We start from the raw sequence: 19,712 nt of genomic DNA, 5'->3' as shown, positions 1-19,712 counted from the left end.
TTTTTTTTTAAAACCAGTGATGATGCAAATTGTTCAGTGTATGAGACCACTATACCAGTAAGCTACAAATAAAACATTTTTGGCCAGCCTAAAAAAACAAAACAACAAAAGGCTCAAAAACTTCTCTAATGGGGAAAATTCATAAAACCAAACTCTGCAGTGGCTCAACTGCCAATGGGCATGAACTAAAATTCACAAACTAACATCTCACGGATGCAGTTACTCCAGCACACTTAAACTCATGCAGCTACTTTTCCTCAGTACTGGTACATTCACATCATGTCATCATCTCCTCCTCCGTACATGTCGGCCAGTTTCTTGAAGCGAGGCCCCCAGTCGCTGAGGCAGTCATAGTCCTGGTCTCCATCGCTTGACGAGTTCAGAGACGAAATGCTTCCAGCTTCAGAACCGCCTCCTTCATAATCAAACACCAGCAGGGAGTCGTAGGGGGGAGCAGTCGGGTCGTTATCTGCCGCCTTTAGGTTCTGTGTCGTAGAGTGAAATATGTCATAATGCTCAAAGGCTTATTTTCCAACAGAAGTAAGTTCTTTAGTGGTGTTCTGAACTCACATCATCAATGAAGCCTCCGATATCTTCTGGGTTGGCGGGTCGAGGTTTATACACAACAGGCCGTGTCTGAAAAACTGGAGCCACTTCATCCCTGAACACATGGGGACGGTTGTCCAAGCCACGGTGGAGAACACCCAGATCAAAGTAGTCCTAATGGAGAATAATGCAAAATAAAACTTCCTTTTAGATTACAAGGCATGAAAACAGTCACTGGATTAAACCACCAGAAGAGCTTGTTGAGAGTAAAGTAAGATTTAAATACGTTCTCATGAACAGTTATAGCCATCTGCCCCATGTAAAAAATATTACATGTAAACAATGTTCCAGAGTATAAATCTTGATTATATAAGCAGCATTTACCTGGTCCTCCTCTCCGCCTCCCTCCTCATCATAACAAAAGATGTCGTCTCTGATGTCGTTATCTAGGAGCAAAGGTTGTCCCTTCTTTGGCTTGTTTTTATTTGCCAACAGTAGCAGCAGCAGGACCAGCACTGAAAGAGCATAAAGCTGACATGATTTCTCATTTCAAGAGCAAAATAATCCCATGGAGCTGGAAGGTGATCACTATGGAGAGACTGTGTCTTTAGATAAACACTGGAAAAGGAGATGAATGATACTGCCAGAATATGTCCTGGTTGATCTCATCAAGTCTGCACAGATGACAGAATACAATCTACTCCAGTCAAGACGGAGGGTGGCAGCATTCAGACAGAAACTAATCCAGACAAAAGCAGCTCATGTCACCTTCAGAGTGAAAATATCTGACACGACTCTCTTCAAGTAGCAAATTCAGTAAATTATTCTTTTAGTTAATCCATAGTTGAACTTTGTAGAATTAGCAATTTTTCTTCAGACCAACTTTCTTAGAAAGAACCCATATTGATCCAGAAATGTGGTAAATTCTTAAACTCACTAAGTAGCAGGAGGACGCCACCGAGTATTCCCAGGATGACTGGCATGCTGGAGCCAGCAATAACTTTCTCTATGCACCTCACTTCTTCTCCAGTGCAGTCACACACTTCAGCTTCGATTGTGTTGATCTGAAACAGGCCCTGGTTGTCTGAAACCTTCATGCCCACTTTGTAAGTTCCACTCTCCAGCTCACGTGTCAAAGTCAGAACAATACCAGTTTCTGAAAAAGAAAAATATACAATAAACACACTTAAAAAACTAATTCCTACATTGCCAATTGTTTTGTCAATACAAGTTTCTTTTCATCAAGCCTTATTCCATTCCCAGCACAAACATTTAGATTTGTTTTATTCAGCTGATATTAAGCAATATTTCTATTTTACTATATGCAGGTTTTATTTGCAGCGGTAACTTTGGGTCGGTCAGCTGTCTCCCAGATAAACAGAAAAGTCAACAGGCCTTTGGAATCATTTACATCACCATGATTACAGAAACAGCAACAAAATACTGTGATATAATTGTTAGTTCATATCAGTCATTCCTAGTTTACATACTGTTGTCGTTCATCCTAGCGGTCCAGTTAGTCTTAGCAGAGTCCAGTAAGATGACGCTGTATGGAAAAGTAAAGCCTGGTCCATCTTTATCTGTTACACTTAGCAGCTGAGAAACTGGCTTCTTGTTACACATCTGTGGAAACAAAATGAATTTAAAACACTGATGGGATTATGCTACAGTATATTTGCAATTTTCTATTTAACAATTGAAAATTAAGTGAAACTATAACTCTGAAGCTCCTGAATAGGTAGGTGCAAAAGGTAAATGATCTGGTCCTGGTTCAGGTGGAGGGTACGTACTTTAACTAAACGATCGTCAACGGAGGGGGGGTTGTCGTTGACGTCCTCAAGTGTAATGATCAGAGTTCCAGTTCCTGTAGCTGGGATCTGATCTGGAGACATGGAAGATAAAAAGTAGAAGCATGAATAGTCCTGTTGACACCTTCAATGATCTACTGAGGAAGGAGTGAAAAATCTCTACAAGAAAAGTTTGAGAAATTCAGAACTGCTCCAGATGATAATATTCTAAAGAATTCTTTTCAAGGCAAGCTTTACACTTTTAGCTCAAACCATTAAATTTTTTTAACTTGCAGTGATTCATATAGATTTCCTCCAAAACCATTAAGACAGTTAATCCTCACACCTACCATCATCATCATATCCACCAATCAATGCTGTGTATTTATTCTCTTTGACAGCATTATCTTCTCTGTCCATTTGGTTTCTCACTTTTATCTCACCAGTACCCTTATCAATGACAAGCCAGCCAGCTGGGTCATCGAGTATTTTATACCTGAACATCAAGGACAAAAATTTATATAAATAACACAAAGCAGGACGTTGTAAGCAGTATGATCAAGAAAAGAGATCACTTATCTACAACATAAATTTAAAATATGCAGGCTGTGACTCTTCAAGATGGAGGATTTTCAGGTTCCTTACATGACTTTCTGTTTGCGTCCAACGTCTGGATCAGTAGCTGTGTATCGCACCACAGTGCTGTTCACAGCAAGATCCTCACGTTTGGAAACATGCTTCTCTTTAGGATCAAAGATGGGAGGTTCATTGACATCCTCCACAGTCACCACCACTGTAGCAGTGGAAGTGACCAAGGGGACAGCAAAAGGAGCCTCATTCTCCACTGTGACCAGTAGAGTGTGCTTACTGGTTCTCTCAAAGTCCAGACTCTGGTTTAGTGGAAGAAAGGTTTAATGGTAACTCAGACATGAACAGTTCAGGCTGAACTTCAGCTGATAAATGTAACTGAATTTTGCTTAAAAACAAAATACTTTGAAATAGTTACATTTGGTCCAACAGTCAGAACCTGCTGTTCCTCCTACCTTAGCAGTACTGATGATTCCTTCTTGTTTGTTTGTTCCTGTTTCCACAGTAAACAGATTTCCTGGATCTCCATCAATGATGCTGAACTTTGCATTCCAGGCCATGGTATGAGGCTCATCACCGTCCTTCACCAACATCTTAACAACTAGAGCGTCTACTTTATTCTCTTCAACTGTGGCCTCATACTGAGAGGAGACAGAAGACATTTTTAAGGTTGCTCACCACAACAAATTCCAAATTATCTTCACACATTTGCATAAATATATACACATTTATCTACACAACTTGTCCTTTAACCCTTGGGGATTCTTGGCTGACCAAAATGGGAAATCCTGCTTTACTGCTTTGTTTGATTCTCAACATCTCAGTTGGACTAAAGGTTAATTTTGTGAAACTTGGCCAAGACTTTTTAAAATTTTCGTGTAAAAAATTATTGTCCCATTGATTATTCACAAGAAAAACTAGTTTGGGTGTGATGACCTCCCTTATATTACCACAGGCGCCACCCTTTAATTAATCGAGTTAATTATTTACTATTAGATGAGAGGAACAGCCTGTTTATGCAGGTGCATCTTCAGTTGGGTTAGTTTGCTGGTAATTTGTCTAAGAGACAACCAGGACTAGAGAACTCCATGGAGATGATTTTACCAGATTACAAGTCTGAGGATGATGAGGATGTCTGATGTAAATATAAGCAGAAGTCAAAATTCATATGAGGGGCAGGAATTGCAGCCTGGCAAAGGAGGACTCTGCAGCTGAGAGGAGGAAGAAGCAATGGATGATGGGAAATCTCCATGGAGAAAAAAGAGAGGAAAATCAGGATCTTCCACATATGAAAAGTCTCTGTCATACTTTTCTCCTCATATTTTAACTCCAGGATTTCTATCTTGCCAGAATCTGCAGGCCTTTGACTACATTCATCTCTCTTTACAGACTTCCTGCAGCTAATCCTGCACTTCTCAGACCTACAGAGGAGGTCATCAGTAAATATATGGAATGATTTGGGTGAGAAGGAGCAGGTTTGGTGTCTGCATGTTAAAAATACTGCATATTTCGTTTTTTGCCCCTTCAAAATAATTTTTTTTTTTCTGGATAAAAAGTTAAGTTTATCTGTATAGTGGCAACGAGGCAGATAAAAGTGCTTTATATAACAAAACAGGTATAAAACTAGGGCTGAAACTATTCCTCTAATGATTAGAGTATATTGATTATTAAAATTCCTCGAGAAAAATTCATCTGATCAAAGCTTCGATAAATTATGTTTTATTATGTAGCGCACCTTGTTCCACCCAGATGAGTATTGGTGTTGGGCAGCGATCTTACTTCTATCTTACAGTCGTTGTGAAGTGCCAGCAGCATGGTGTCGAATTGTGTGACGTTTTGTCAGGGTTTGGGGGACAAATAAGGACGGTTGAACTTTGTGATGTGATGGTTGGACTATGACAGTTTTTCTGGCATCAGGATTTTGGATCGAACAGTAGGAATGATGCAGAGAGAAAGAGATCTGATTCCTTGGATAATCGTAAAAATATTCTAAAGAGAACTCGATTAATAAAATATTCTTTTACAAGAGCCCTAAGTCAAACCATAGAAAATATTTTGAAAATGAGAAAATCCTCATATCTCTATCACTGGATAGATCTTTAGTTATTGAACAGATTTAATGCATGGAAAGTGGAAAAAAATACTGAGTTGCACCTTTGTAAGATGCACAGTTTTAGGTCATGAATGTACAGAGTGTCAGTTTTAACTCTCATTGCTCCAAAATTAATGCGTAAACATCAATACTGTTATTAATTTTTGATGGGTAAAGGCTGGAACATCCACATCAAAAAGATTCAATTTTGCTGTGTTTTTTTTCAATATTGAATATTTGGGGTTTTTCTCCGTCAAACACAAGACATTTTTAGACAAAACATAGAAAATATTTTTAAAATATGAAAAACATTTTATCTGTAAGGTGGTTTTCTCTATTAAAAAAATGTCAAATTTTAAGTGCAACTAATTTATAAATGGAGACGTTCAAACAAAACCTGTTTAAACCAGTTTTAAACTACAGGTTTAAAAATGTTAAAAAGTCACGTGTTGTACTTACTCTGGACTCTGTAAAGACTGGAGCGTGATCGTTGCTGTCCGTCACTTTGATAATCACTTTGGTAAATCCAGTCAAACCTTCTCCTTTATTGTCAGCTGCCATTACTACCAGTTCATACTTTGGGACTTTCTGTTGAATGAAATGTTGACTTTAATTAAACAAAGACACTTTTAGTTCATTGTCACTGAACTGTAGAAAATCAGCTTTCTAAAATATTCAACACTATTTCAGTCCTCAGTTATCAAGGCAGAGCTTAGATGCCTCTAAGAAAAACTTAGTTTAGAAATTATTTAGGTTCCAACAAACAGCACAGAGCTCATTCTGAGAAACAACAAATCATAAAAAAAGATTTAATGAAATCATGCTAATTCATAATTAGGTTTGTGTGTTTGTAGCTTCCAGCAGAGAACATAGAATCTGATACAGGACACTGCAGGAGAGGAGGGGAAATGATGGACACCACGATGAACAAGAACAGAAAAAAAAAACATTATACAGAATCATGTGGAGCAACTCAACCAGCAGAAACAACACAAACCCAAAGGACACCAGGTCAAGGTGCACAGATAGGCTAGTTTCAATTTTAAACCTTGCTGACTTGCTGGAGGGATTTTGCAAGGCTATAAACTGAAGCAATGACTTGTGTTAATCATATTAGAGGAGGAGTTATCTGTTACTAGTAGCTCTGTTTGCTGAGCTGCATGAAGCTGATCTCAGTGAAGAGCCAAAGACCAAGTCTTTATAAGACAGAAACACCAGTCTTGATAAATAATATTTATCTTCAGCCTTTCTGGCAGCTTGATATGCTTCAGCTGTCAAGAGATGCTACATTAAGTTATGGGAACTTCAGCTTAAATACAGAAAAGGAAAGAATTCATTCTGTACATTTAAGAAAATTAGTTAGAGTTTTGTCTGGGTGTCTAAGAAAATCAGTGATGGCAGAAAAAAGAAGTATATTAACATACAGAGAACCCTCGCTATATCGGTTCATGGTCTCGCTGCTTCACGGATTTGCATCGTGCATTGTGTTCTGCATTCTGATTGGCTAAACAGTCTCTCCGCTTCTTCTCTACCTGTGTGTCAATAACGTTGCGGTTTAATATGTACACGCACGTAAAACAGCTTGCCAATTTCTAAAATCTGCTACTTTTTCTCTGTATTACTCAAGCATGCATATGTTTAAAGGTCAATGGCATATGTATTTATTTTTATTTGTTACTGTAATTCAGAGCAGGATTACTGGCAGCTTTGCGTTTGAGTGATTCCATTGCAAGGTGCAAAAGGAACAGAGCAGGTTTCCTCTCTGCTCTACTGCTGTTAGATCAACAGCCTGCAAATGTTTCTGAGGTAGGAGGAGAGCACAGCAGCTCTCACTGCAGCTTTATTTTAATCAATTAATCAAAACTGTATAATTAGAACTATGAGAAATTAATCTTAATTTCAAGTTTCAAACATCAAAGAGGTTTGACTGAAACGGCACATAAGAAATTTAACAATAACTTCTGCTTATGAGACTCTACATCATCTTCCCAAATCTGTGCGTTTCATAAGAAAAATGCACATTAACCTAATTCTGATTTTAGTCAGATGAGCCAAAACTGTCAGAATTCTCACCTCTCGGTCCAGTTCAGCTTCGTTGACTCTGATGACTCCAGTTGCTGGATTGATGGTAAACATGTTGGGACTGGGCTCCTCTGGCTTCTGACTCATTATACGGTACCTGATATCAGAGTTGTCAGTATTTGGCTCATCAGCATCTGTGGCCACAACCTGAATCACCTCAAAACCTAATCAAGAGGAAACAACGAACAACAGTGAGAGCAGCAGCTATTAAGATTTAACAGTGAAGGTAAGCTGAACTAAGAAACTCACCACTTTAAAACAATTTGATCTTGATGTTGACTCTTTTATATGTTCTGTTTACAATGGTGAGCAGGAAACCCATTAAACTGTATGTTATAACTAAGGAATATAATTTAGATGAGTAGCAGGTTGATAAAAAAATAGATGTCAAACAATATCAAAATGTCAAAATTATTTCACATCACTTTGTTTGAAAACAGATTTGACAGACAAATAAAGAAAGGCATCAAACCAACGCTGACAAAATAAAACTGTTTGGTTCAAAAATCTATTTTAAAGCAGACATGGAAACCAGAGCTACAAGCAGAAGCTGAGCTACTTTAGCTTAATGCATTTAACCACATAATGTTTTACCTCTTCCTCTTTATGAGGTGCTTTAAAAAGGTGTGTGTGGGTGTGTGTGCGTTTGTTTGTAATATCTTGTGGGAACCATTTTCCTGACACATACTACGTTGGGACCCACTGCTCCTTGTGGGGACCAGGCTTCGGTCCCCACAAGGGGAAACAGTTTTTGGTCAGGGGTCAGATTTAGGACTAAGGTGTGAATTGAGTTTTGGTTAGGATTAGGGTTAGGATATGGGTAAGGCTTAGGCTGTAGAAATTAATGGAAGTCAATGGAAAGTCCCCACAAAGATAGACACGCAAACGTGTGCATGTGTGTGCGGGGGTGGGCCGGCGTGTGTGTGTGTGGTGGTGGGGGTTGTTAGACAGATAGGACACCACAGACTTGAAATAAGTCGCAAGAACTCACAGCTGAAGATTATCTTGTCATACAAGAGACACAGAAACTCATAGGACTTGATGAATTGTCTGATAAAGAACACATTTTAGTGTGAAGCACGGCTCTATTCATTTCAAGACTGTGAATGAGAATTGAAGGCTGATGGAAACCTTCAATCTTCAGCAAAGGGAAATAATAACAAAGTCTGATATCTTCAATATCTTCATGTAGTCAGGCTGGACTTTGGGAAGCTAACACTACTGGACCGGTGACCCACTCAGCAATTCACTCTTCACCCACTTATAGATGTCAAACCTCCTGGTGCAGAGAAGCTGACTGATGCACATACAGCTGAGCCTCTCATGCAAACCTTTGTTTATCAATGTTAACCTGCGTTACGTAGCATGAGATCAGGTCGTGTTAGTGTCAGCTCACTGACGTGACTATGCAAATGTAGCAATGGTGAATGTCTGCAGAATATATGATGTTTGGTTGTTTATGTGTTATATGAGCTACCATACTGACTACAGGTAACAAGTAACACAAACCAAAGACAACTTAACTTCAAGCAAAGAGCTATAAATATATCCCACTGATAAAAACTATTATTCTTGTTGTGAGGGTCGACTAAACAGCTGACTTATGAATTTGTCACCAGGAATATTATGGGACGCATTGAAGGCGATGATTAGAGGGAAAGTAATTAGTATTTCCTCCCACTTAAGAAAAAAAAACAACAATTGGCAAAAACCTAAACACATTGAAAATAAATTGTTAGAGCAGAAATGCCAACACTCCATGACTCTGAATGACATTACATCTATTATAAAATAAAATTAAAAAAAGAACTAGACGACCTATATAAGACTGACAGGAAAAAATTACAACAAGCGGGGAGGACTATACACAAAACAAGGAATCCTTTAAATGGTCAAACAGAAACTGAACAGGAGAATTCAACAATGTTTTCAGAATTATTACAAGAAGACTTTATTCTCAGTCCCATGTAGACATCAATCAAGATGTCAAAACTTCTTTGGTTTGAACTAGAGTTACAAACAGTGACAGAGGAACAAAATAAGATTTTACTATTTACAACAACCATAGAAGAAATTCACTGAGAAACTAATAAAAGACTAAAGGGGGAAGAATGGCAGGTGCAGATTAAGGCTGGGCGGTATATCAAGTATACTCGATGTATCGCGATTTTTTCAATTTACGATAGTTAAAATAGCTATATCGCAACTATCGAGTATAATGTGCCGTTCAAATAATAAACTTTCACGGTCAAATTCACTGCAAGTATGGTGTATCTGACACCCTATGAATGTATCACTAGATGTAGGTAGGATTCATTTGTGTTATTCAATGGGAAAAATAACATAATATGTCAGATTTATTTTTAAACTTTGCCGTCATTTAGATTGATGCTTTGATTTGAAATGTGATGTCAAGGATTGGATTATATTCCAGCTACCAACCGTTCAAGTTCTGGTTTGTTTTGGTTTTTCTTGGGGAAAAAAAAGTAAAAATAAAAGAAAGCAAAAGCTATTTAACCAGTTAATGTGTGGTTGGGATCTACTCCAGGTAGCGAGCTTTTCCACTAAATGGTCTGTTCCTCACTATCGTGGGTGGAACGTGAGCGCACAGGAGTTGTGGTCAACTCTCCTCTGATGTTTGCAGCAACACTCAGCAATGAAGAACTTCGGGGTTCTGATGGTCTCAAATAAACCCAGATTATTACTTCTGTCTTATAGGAATTTATTGCTGGTCGTAACATAACAATAAAGACACAGATCAGCTGATTATTACCCTATGCATATAAATATAATTACATTCTGGTACGTTTTTTTTTTAGGTGCAACCTTTGGATTTAGGTAATGCAGTCAAAAGATTTAAACAAAAAGCTATGCCTGAACTTTGTTATAATTTTTTTAATCCAAAAGGAAAAGTAAAATTTACATCACAAGCTAAAATTATGTATTTCTGATGTTTCACACAAAACTGCAGGTCCACCAGAAAGCTGACCACAACTGAACCGTTTCCTCTTTATTGCCGTTTGTTCTTCAAAGTGACGCGCTGCCATTAGCTTAGTTTGCCATTAAACTTCAAAACTTAACGTGTTCCTGGTTCTGTTCATGATTCAGAATTGTTCCTCCTTACTGAGCAGCTCTGTGATGGTTTGGACTGTTTTTAGAAACAGTACCAAATGGAAATACAAAAACTAATTTTTGCTTAATAGGCCCCTTTATATGCACCAAGTTTTTGTTAAAATTGTTCAAAGGGTCCTGCCAAAGGTTTCAAGCATACTTACAACTTGTAAAAAGTAAAACATTTTCTTTTTGCATGTTCACTATCTGAATACCTTTTGTCGAAGCCTCTGGAACTTCTCCCTTATAGGTAGACTGATTGAAAACAGGTTTGTTGTCATTCTGGTCAATTACATTGATTATAATTTCCATAGGTTGCTCTGCATCTGTACCACTTCCGGCTTCCTCAGCATGGGCAAAAAGCTGTAAAAATGACAATTTCAACATATTAGAATAATATGGTCTCTGATTTTATGTTGCAAGAAAGGTATATTTTATTTTTCCCATTTCATAAATTATACTCAGTATATTTAATCAGAGATGACCAGTTTTATTTGAATATTTTTTGTAAACTTGATAATTGTTTCAGAATTTTTTTATCTCGACTGTCTTCAATGTTTCATCTTTAACAGTGAATAGAAAAGCATCAAGCTAAAGGTACAAGAGAAAACACTGACCATGTACTTGTCCTGTTTCTCTCTGTCCAGTTCCTGTCTGACATACAGATGACCAGTGTCTCTATCCATGGTGAAAAGACAAACAGGAAACTCATTAGCTCCAGGACCAGTGATTTTGTAAAGGATCTTCTTCACTTTATCGAAATCAGAGCGAATCTGGACAACACAGACCAAGGTTATATTCAGATACAATTAAACAAAGCACAAAAAAATAGAGGAGGAATACATCTTACAATACAAGGTACAATTGAAAGAGCAAATAAAATTAAAATGAATTATCCATTTATTTTAATTTCTCTTACCTGAGCAAGAACAAGTGGATAAGGTCCTCTGTGATTCTCAGAAACACTAAGAGGAGGGATAATCCAGCCTCTCTTCGTAATCTTCAGTCCTGGATCATCCTAAGGAAACAAATATTTTCTAATCAGTAAACAAACAATCAGAAAGACAAATGCATCAATTTTCACCGTTAACAGACTCCACATTTGATCAAACTCGTCCTAGAAATTTCAATCAATCAGTTTTAAACGTGGCCAGTTTGTTCATAATGCATGGCCAAATAAAAGTTAAGGGGCAAAAAATATCTCTTGGAGCCGTGGTCAAAACCCAACAGGAAGTCTTCCATTTCGGATCAAAGCCAACATTTTGTCTTTTATAGACATGTATCTGAGCAAATTAATCTTGAAATATAGACTCCAGAGTCACTCAGCAGAGTCTTGAGGCATTGAAGATCAGAAGTTATCAAAATCTTTTTTGAACGTCAAAGCATGTGGGCAACCCTCAAGACCTGACTATTCACCATGAAACATCAAGGTGCTGTTATGGATTCAGTGTTTTGCTCTCTTTTATCCTCTATCTGCTTACACACACACACTGCAGCTTACATAACCATGTTCATGTGTGACTGCCACCAGTCGTGTAAAAAGACTGAAACTGATTAGACTACCCTTAAGGGAGGGTACAGATTACAGAAAAGAATAAAAAGATAAATTCACGCTACAGTCTTTGCCTCACTTGGTTTCATCCATAAGGTGAGCTCAGTGTGGCCCCAGCGCTGGACGGTGAATGTAACTCTGCATCTGTTCCATTTGTATGACATGTACAGCTTGTAACATTTGATCATTTTTCAGCATTAAAGCCTGTTTTTATATATAACCATATCTCATTATTTCAAAGTAATTTACACTAAGGGGTTCTGGTCGGGTCCTGAAACTGGTAAACGGACCTGGTGGAACACAAAGACTAAAATCAATGCACTTCATGAATGCAATAGCTTCATTAGTGAAGGTCACAGCTTCAGCAGACTTTCTACATCTCTGTACAGACCTCCACTCATCACATTCACCAGGTCAGTTTTCAGCCAAACTATCAAGACATGCTGATGGGCTCGCACTGAACTAGACTGAAGATTTGGAATTAGGAAGAGCTGCTAAATGTGCCGTCTAGTGGACGGTGCAAGAACGGCGCAAAAACGTTGATTATAACGGGATGGCAGTGCCAAAGCTCCTGCGGTTGCCACTGAGCTGTATGTGGCTTTAAATTTTATTGCCTCTATAAATCAATCATAATCAACAAGTTTTTTCTTAGATAAAATCCAAAAACCATTTAGATGACAATCTGAAAAAGGATGTCAATCTGCATTCTTAACAAAAAAAATAAAAAATCTTTTCTGACCCATATCATACCACGTCCTTCCCTACCTGTTTAGTGGCAGAGTCCATCTCAAGCTTTTGGTGACCCTCATGAAGGACAACTTGTCCGTTTACCTGGAGTAGAAAGATCACAGTAACTTCAGCACAGCTTAATGTCAGAAGAGGGTTTGAAAAATAGGACTTCAGGAAGATGATCTTAAATCTATTGTTTCATTGAGCTTGTGACAAGCAGCCTCACAAGAAAGATTGTTTTTCTTTTATTCTTTTTCTTTTAAAAATTTACTTAGCATTTACTTAGCATTGTAATTTTAACAACACTTTCACATGCCTGCAATTTTCACAGCTTATTTCCAGGAGTTCAAAATAACTTGAGTAAAGGCTGAGTTGCATTTTCACACAAAGTCTTTTCAACAGGTAGGTTATACATCCTGGAAAAGTGTTCAGATATGGCTAAACTAAATCCACAAATATTTTAGATATCTGTCAGCAACTTGTAGTTGTCCAATATTATTATTATTATTTTTTTTTTTTAAGATTTTTCTGGCTGTAGTGGCATTTTTGGAGAGTGTTCACACAGATGTTTTATTAAGGCCAACTTCTGCACCCTTTAGAGAACTACTGTACATTTTAATAATGATTGTTAGGTGTTGTAACCCCAGGGGGCAGCACTGAGCTTCTAAATTCAGAGGAAATTCTGACACAGCAAAGTTGGCAATGGAGAAAATCTTAATGTCTGTCATGATTCATGTTCTGTCCTGTCCATGCTGTGCTTAAACACTCATTCAGCTCACCTGCCACGCCTGATTGCTTACCTGTTCCACCTGGTCCCCGCCCTACTTAAACACCTCTCAGCCTCTGCCTCCTTGCCAGATTATCAACAGCCACGAGTCAGTAGGGATCCAGTGTTTCCTTCCAAGCCTTCAGTATTTTTATGATCCTTTTCTGTCCACGGATCGACCCCCGCCAAGCCCTCCACGGATCCAATCTGTTCTGGATTTCTGGACCCTGAGCCAAGCTTTGCCTCCCGACCACAGAGTATTGCCTGCCCCTCAAGCTACGTTTGCTCTCTCTGTCCTCCTGTGTATGACCTCTGCCTGATTTTTGTCAAAGTCCCTGGGTGTTGCCTCTTGGATCTCCTTGTGGAGAGTTTCATTGCTTCCACAAAAGCCTGTTCTACCTGGTTTCTCAGCTCCACCCGTCCACTGCTCTACAGGTCAGTTAAGCTGAACATTTCTAAGATACCCCTCCGTTATCAGTGCATCACCCGTCTTCTCCCCTCTCTTCTCAGTGCTGTTTGACGACTGCATCCTGAGCAGCAACCAGAGTCTGAAAATTTAATTGAACTTGTTTTTTCCTTTGCAAACTCCTGTGTGTGGTTGAATTTCCAAGTCCCCACTGAGTGTCCTTACAAATGTCCATTAAAAAGTGCTGAAGATGCAGGTGGTCTGTGCCATCATTGAATGCACTGTGTAAGAGGCAGGGTTATTGTACCGTTAGAGCGTGTGGGTGGTATTGAAAGCACGTCTACAAATGTAATTTTGAAATCCACGAGCAGAATATTTCATTCTTCAGTTTTATTGTATTTTCCGGTCTACAATTTCAACACTCGCTTTGCATTTACATAGAAGTTTGGTGGGTAAATATATTTAGCATAGAAGTTACAGAAAGGTGACAAACTAGCCACAGCAATTAAAAGCTGCCAACCCAGTTCCTGATGATTTCAGCCATTAAAAAATCCAACAGTTCATATCCATGGCACACAGCAGATTAATCAATTTTAACCCTTTACATTTTCACAAGAGACCATTGTTAGGTTTGTCTTTTTTTTTCTCCTTTCAGCTATACAACTTTATTATGTTACTATGTGGCTTGATGTGACTGAGGCATAATGCATCAAACACTGCATCAGATGTGATCCAAGTCTGTTATACATCCGCAAAGAGCAGAAAAAAACAACTCAGTCTGCTAGTTGAACAAAAGCATAGATGACACTATACATTGCAGGAATGTTCCAGCTACTATACAACTGTATAGTAACAAATATTCGACAGAAGAAACAGCAACAAGCTTAATAGTCTTGCTAGGTTGTAGATGTATGATATCTGCTAATGTCACAGCACATTACAAAGGTTCAAATTATTTTATTCTCAGCATGCAAGAGCTTCTGTTTTTGTCTTCAGCAATCACTGCCTAGAAAAATAAAATACTGATACTTAATTTGGGAATCTATATTACAAGCAAATTACATACATAAAAATCCAGCCTTGCTTTGAACAGCAACCCACTTATTAGGAAAATCTACAGGATTCTAAACTGCTTACAGAGATCTATGAAAGACTCAAAAAAGAAAAAAAGATATAATAACCTAAAATGTCAATAGATAAAATGACTGAATGACAGTCAGTTTCCTAGGTTGGGCAACATCGACTAAAATTTTTAAATTACATTTTTAACCATATTTATTGCAATAATAAGTTTGCTGATAGAATTTTGAATTTACTATTTTTGATTAGATCTCATATCTATCATTGCTTAAGGTGCAGAGCATCAAAAACTGAATACTGCTTCGAAATCAACTCGAACTGGTATCAAAATGTGACGTCATTTCAATTTCCTCCAGTTGTGAGACTAAACAGAAGCAATTCTTACATTCAATTTTATTCCCAAATGTAGATGCTACATTTACAAGTTATATTTTTAACCATACCATTGGTTTTGGATTAGTAAACAGACTCGGGTAAATTTCATTACCAACACCTGGTGACTGACTTATCACAATTATTTTATTTTTCACAACAGTGATAGAAACAACTACAAACCACCTCTTGTTCTAATGTGTTTTAGGTTTATAAAACGAAACAGTACATTTATATCCAGTCAGCCTCTCAGAATGCCTTGCACTAGTTCTATACAATGATGGTTATTTAAAAAAAATTAAAATAGTTCAAACAACAAATTTCTACTGTTTGAAAGTCTATAGTGACGTCTCCTGCCGTGTGGAAGAAGACCCTGATGGGACCTCAATTTTAATTTCTAAAAAAATCCAACATGGCGACTCAGCCTGTAGTCAACGTCACCGACGGAAACAGGGCGAGGCACTACTTTACTGTTATACACCGCAACGATAATTATTCATTAAGCAATTAGTTTAGAGCAACCGTGTGCTTGTGAAGTCAGGATAGTTTTCATCCACCTTCACCTTTAACTTCACAGTCACCCCAAGAACCTCCTTATAGCTACCCACAACATCGACAAGAAGCCGTAACTAAAACCAAATTAAGCCAAAAGCCTAAAAGTCTTTTTAAACGCTCTTTGAAAAACTGCATAGCAACACAAGTAAATAAACAGTAAACATTCAAAGTAACAGATATAACCAATAGCAAAACATGTCGAAACAATATTTTAAATAAAAGTCAAAACAGCGGAAAAAAACTCCTACCTGGAAAATGACGAATAAAACTCCCAAAACCGCAAACCAGGCGGTCCCCATTTGTGTTTGAAGCCTCTTAGAAAATCCTTCTCGTAGAAAAAAACAACTTTCTTTGTATTCCGGTGCGAAGCGTCTCCCCTTCTGTACTCTGTAAGTAGTTTCAGCGTCTGAATGCGATCAGTTCCGCGAGCTGATCCAGGTAAGCTCAGTGTGACGTCAGCTCACAGGTGAGTCCAGGTGCGAAATTCTGTTCCCCTGTGTCGGGAGCGCGCGCATTGTTCCATCTGTTCACTTTTATGCTAATTTTGACCTTCTGGTTTTAAACCTGGTTCTCCTCCTCACAACCACCACCAGTTCTTTGGTTTATGTCACATTGAGCTTCAGGTGGTTCAGCCCACACCATGTGACAAAGTTGTTTGCAGCAGCTCTGTACTCAGCCTCATTACACTCACTGATACACAATGACACAAAATGAAGATGACCATCATCGCTACATTTGAAGGAAAGAAGGAAAAGTTGTGAAACATCCCAGCCAGGCAGCAGTGTGAGAGCGTCATGCTGCGTTTGTGTTTGGCTGTGGGAGGAACTGGAATACTTCCCATAATAGATGACATCATGAGGTTAGATCAATTGGTAGAAATAATGGCGCAATGTCCCTTGACCTCAAACAGAAATATAAAGATTGGGCTTCAGTGCTCAGAAAAAGCACATTAACACTGATCTGGAGCTTTTACAAAGTCTTTGAAGTTAATAGTTTAACATTTATTAACACCAATTTGTTTGTTTTTAAATATTAACTCTGTTAGGAATGAATTTAAATCCTCTTAATGTCAAGAAGTGTATTAAAATGACCGTCCTGTCAAAACGTGCTCATGCTTCGTTCTGGTCAGTTCTGGTCCAGAGAAGGACATTCACACTTTACTCACATCCCAGGAATGTTTGGTTAAAATGTAATGATGAGATAAAACATCAACCCAGGTCCATCAGCCTGAGTGAGGATCCTGACCCAGAAGACGATTCTCAACAGAAACTGCGTTACCTGGCCTATTTTAAGGACATCAGCTTACTTGGAAAAGGTCAGGAGACATTATGGGAAGCTGTGACCTCTGGATGTAAATCTATATTTCAGCAGATCTACACTGTGAAAAATCTGGACACTGGATATAAAGCATGTGGTCTGATCCTGTTATTGTCTTTGTTGTCACATATGTTGGTACATTCGTTGTACGTTGGTGAAATAAATACTAAATAAATAATCAGCACAGGAGAAAAAGCTAAATCATGTAAAATTTATACATTCTTTACAGTAGCAAACAACTGAAACATCAAAATAAAACATTCATAATTATCCTTTTAATATTACAGTTATATTTCTAATATCATATAAAGTTAGAATATACATGATATAGTCGGTGATCCCAGATTTCATTCTGATTCAGTCTATTTCAATAAAAGTCCAGTCAGGTCAGCTCTAAGATGTCTACAAAAAAGATCCAGAGACATTTTGCTTTTATACTCGCAAATACAAAAGTTCTATTTTCAGTTTCCTCCTCAACAGAACTGGATGGTACTTGGGGCTTCATAGGGACGTTTGGTGCCTGTGTCTCTTCGGCCTGACGGCGCCTCTTTGTCTGGGGTATGGCTGCTCTGTGGGGGTCCATGGTGTCTGTCTGCCTGGGGCCACTGTTGCCTCCAGGAGCCAAAGCTAACTGCTCCCTGCTGCTTCCTGGTTTCTACGTTTCGTCTCACAGTTGTAGCAACTTTGCATCTCCAAGTGACAAATGATCCACACATCCAAAACAGTTTCATCTGCACATCTGCTCAGCACACAAATACACGTTCAGTCACCCAAACTGTTTAAATAGTTCAAACGTCTCAAGGTCGTTCAAACACAGAAATGTGGCCAGTCTTCATTTCATGAAGTAAATTAGGCCGTTATGATGTCATGATCACTGGTTCAAATTTACTCTGCATCCCCAGAACTAGAACCAAACATAGAAGCAGCATTCAGTTTTTTGTGCCACATTAATTTGGAGGAAACTTCCAGAAAACTGCAAAACATCCGAAACACCTAGTTCCTTTAAATCAGAGGTGTTCAAGTCCAGTTCTTGAGATCTACTACAACGTTAAGATGCATCCAAAGATTTCTACTGGCTTGTAACATTATCTGTGTTATATTCTGTCTTAAGTTGATAAAGTTGTCCAGAATAACATCATAATCCATTTTTTATTCCTTCAGATATTGGCTCTTCATGTTTTTGCAATCATTAATATTCCTGAAATCAAGAGCAGATTTCCTGCACAGCTGTTTATTTTGCAATTTGACTGCATTATGTCAATTTGAATTGTATTTAATTAGATATAAATCTGTCTGTCTGATTAGACTGTATGTGTATGAAATGAACATTTTCATTTTACTGAATATGAATTGGACAACAAGGTTCTTTGAGATCATTTTTCTTAATTAATTGACTAAACTTACTTGAATTAAAATCCTTATCTACTTTGTGACAATTGTGACTAATCTATTCCTTTTTTCCCCTAAGAGTGAAACTCCCACTAGTCGCCTTCATCTGATCAGATGTTATTTGTATGACTGGATTCTGGTAACTTTGGATTAAACAAAGAGTAAAAAAAAAGAAAGCTGGTGGGAAACTATGCCAGAGGCTTTTAGGATAACAGGAAAACTTTATCACATGTGGATTAGGCATAGAAAGAAGGAGTGGCTGAAACAGTTACGAGAAGCAGCTCTTATTTCTCTTCCTCTGTACGATGTTCACCACAAGTTTAATGCAGCCGGCAGCACAAAGCAGCACACACACATTCCACTCGGACTTTGACTGGGCCTGTCTGGCGCAGAAACACGACCCAGCCTGACATCGGCTCACGTCAGACATATCGAGGTTTTAACTGTCTCAACTTGCAGCTCTTCTTCAGAACGGTGTTCGTCTCTGTGCGCTCATGACCTCAGGTCATGTGACTGTGTTTAGGCGAAACCACTGATAATGCAAACTGCTTCACTGCCTTGAATCTTTGATGGAAACTAAAAGCTTGTGAGGAGCCTAATGATGAGCTTTTAACAGGAAGTGCTGTGTTACTGGATGATCAAAATGCTTTTATCCTCCTGTCAGCTGGAGATGTATAGATAAGTCCCTCTATGTGGACGAACAGACTTCCCCACTGAGCTTTTCCTGCAACGTCCCCTCATTCAAACATCACTAGGCACCAACAGGGTACTTTACCTTCACAGTCACTTCTCACAAAAGTGCAAATATATCACTTCTTTTTACAAACGTATACATTCAAAATGTTTGGCTTTTTGGTTTTGCTTTTATTTACAAGTTCTCCAGTGCTTCTCTGAATTAGTTAAGAGATAAAATACACACTATAGTAATAACAGGATTACTGTAATTATTACAGAGAAAACAACTCTAAGTGAAGATTTACTACAAGTGAGTATGCTGCCCTCGAGACCTCCCTCGACTTCTGCCCCGACTTCGACTTCTGCTTCGACTCTTGTTCCTGCCAGCGTGCTTCTGGAACTGTGGATCTCCTTTGACTGCTTCTTTCAAATGAACGATGAATCATTTCAACATGTTCACCGCTAATAATGTGACATATATGCAGTAAAATTCATCTGAAATACAGACAAATTTGTAAAAGGCAAAATCTAAACAAAAGCAATAAATATAACTGCAACTGTACGACATCATTAACACACCCTAAATACAATTGTAATAGATTATTTCAATTAGCATTACTGCTGCTGTACTGATACTGTGGTAATCATAGAAATCAGGGATTGTT

At 38.2% G+C, this 19,712-nt stretch overlaps 1 protein-coding gene and 1 long non-coding RNA gene across 2 annotated transcripts; one reads left to right on the top strand and one right to left on the bottom strand.

Annotated features, from left to right (window-relative positions):
• LOC111606710 (B-cadherin-like) lies at nt 1-16,102 on the bottom strand. The gene is made up of 16 exons (XM_023327863.1): nt 15,915-16,102; nt 12,524-12,589; nt 11,126-11,224; nt 10,824-10,979; nt 10,422-10,569; nt 7,087-7,259; nt 5,473-5,601; nt 3,377-3,562; nt 2,979-3,223; nt 2,684-2,829; nt 2,337-2,428; nt 2,037-2,169; nt 1,484-1,702; nt 931-1,061; nt 571-720; nt 1-485 (listed from the first exon to the last, which is right to left on the bottom strand). Exons 1-16 carry the CDS (start codon nt 15,963-15,965, stop codon nt 273-275), a joined length of 2,337 nt encoding a protein of 778 aa, XP_023183631.1. The 5' UTR covers nt 15,966-16,102; the 3' UTR covers nt 1-272.
• LOC111606713 lies at nt 12,596-13,912 on the top strand. Its single transcript, XR_002752218.1, has 2 exons — nt 12,596-13,688; nt 13,764-13,912. It is a non-coding gene; the product is annotated as an uncharacterized LOC111606713 (long non-coding RNA).
• Nucleotides 16,103-19,712: the final 3,610 nt, after the last annotated feature.

This window comes from Xiphophorus maculatus, chromosome 22 (genome assembly GCF_002775205.1).
Source record: "Xiphophorus maculatus strain JP 163 A chromosome 22, X_maculatus-5.0-male, whole genome shotgun sequence".
In the NCBI taxonomy this organism is placed as follows: Eukaryota; Metazoa; Chordata; class Actinopteri; order Cyprinodontiformes; family Poeciliidae; genus Xiphophorus; species Xiphophorus maculatus.
Note: the sequence above shows the minus strand (reverse complement) of the source record. Positions and strands in the feature narration are given on the sequence as shown.

What these genes read in the sequence shown, in the direction of transcription:
- LOC111606710 (XM_023327863.1), bottom strand. Translation starts at nt 15,965, where the DNA reads ATGGGGACCGCCTGGTTTGCGGTTTTGGGAGTTTTATTCGTCATTTTC. An exon ending in GAATCATCAGTACTGCTAAG is followed by an intron (nt 3,224 to 3,376) that starts GTAGGAGGAACA and finishes CCACTAAACCAG; the next exon opens with AGTCTGGACTTTGAGAGAAC. An exon ending in TTGACGATCGTTTAGTTAAA is followed by an intron (nt 2,170 to 2,336) that starts GTACGTACCCTC and finishes TTGTTTCCACAG; the next exon opens with ATGTGTAACAAGAAGCCAGT.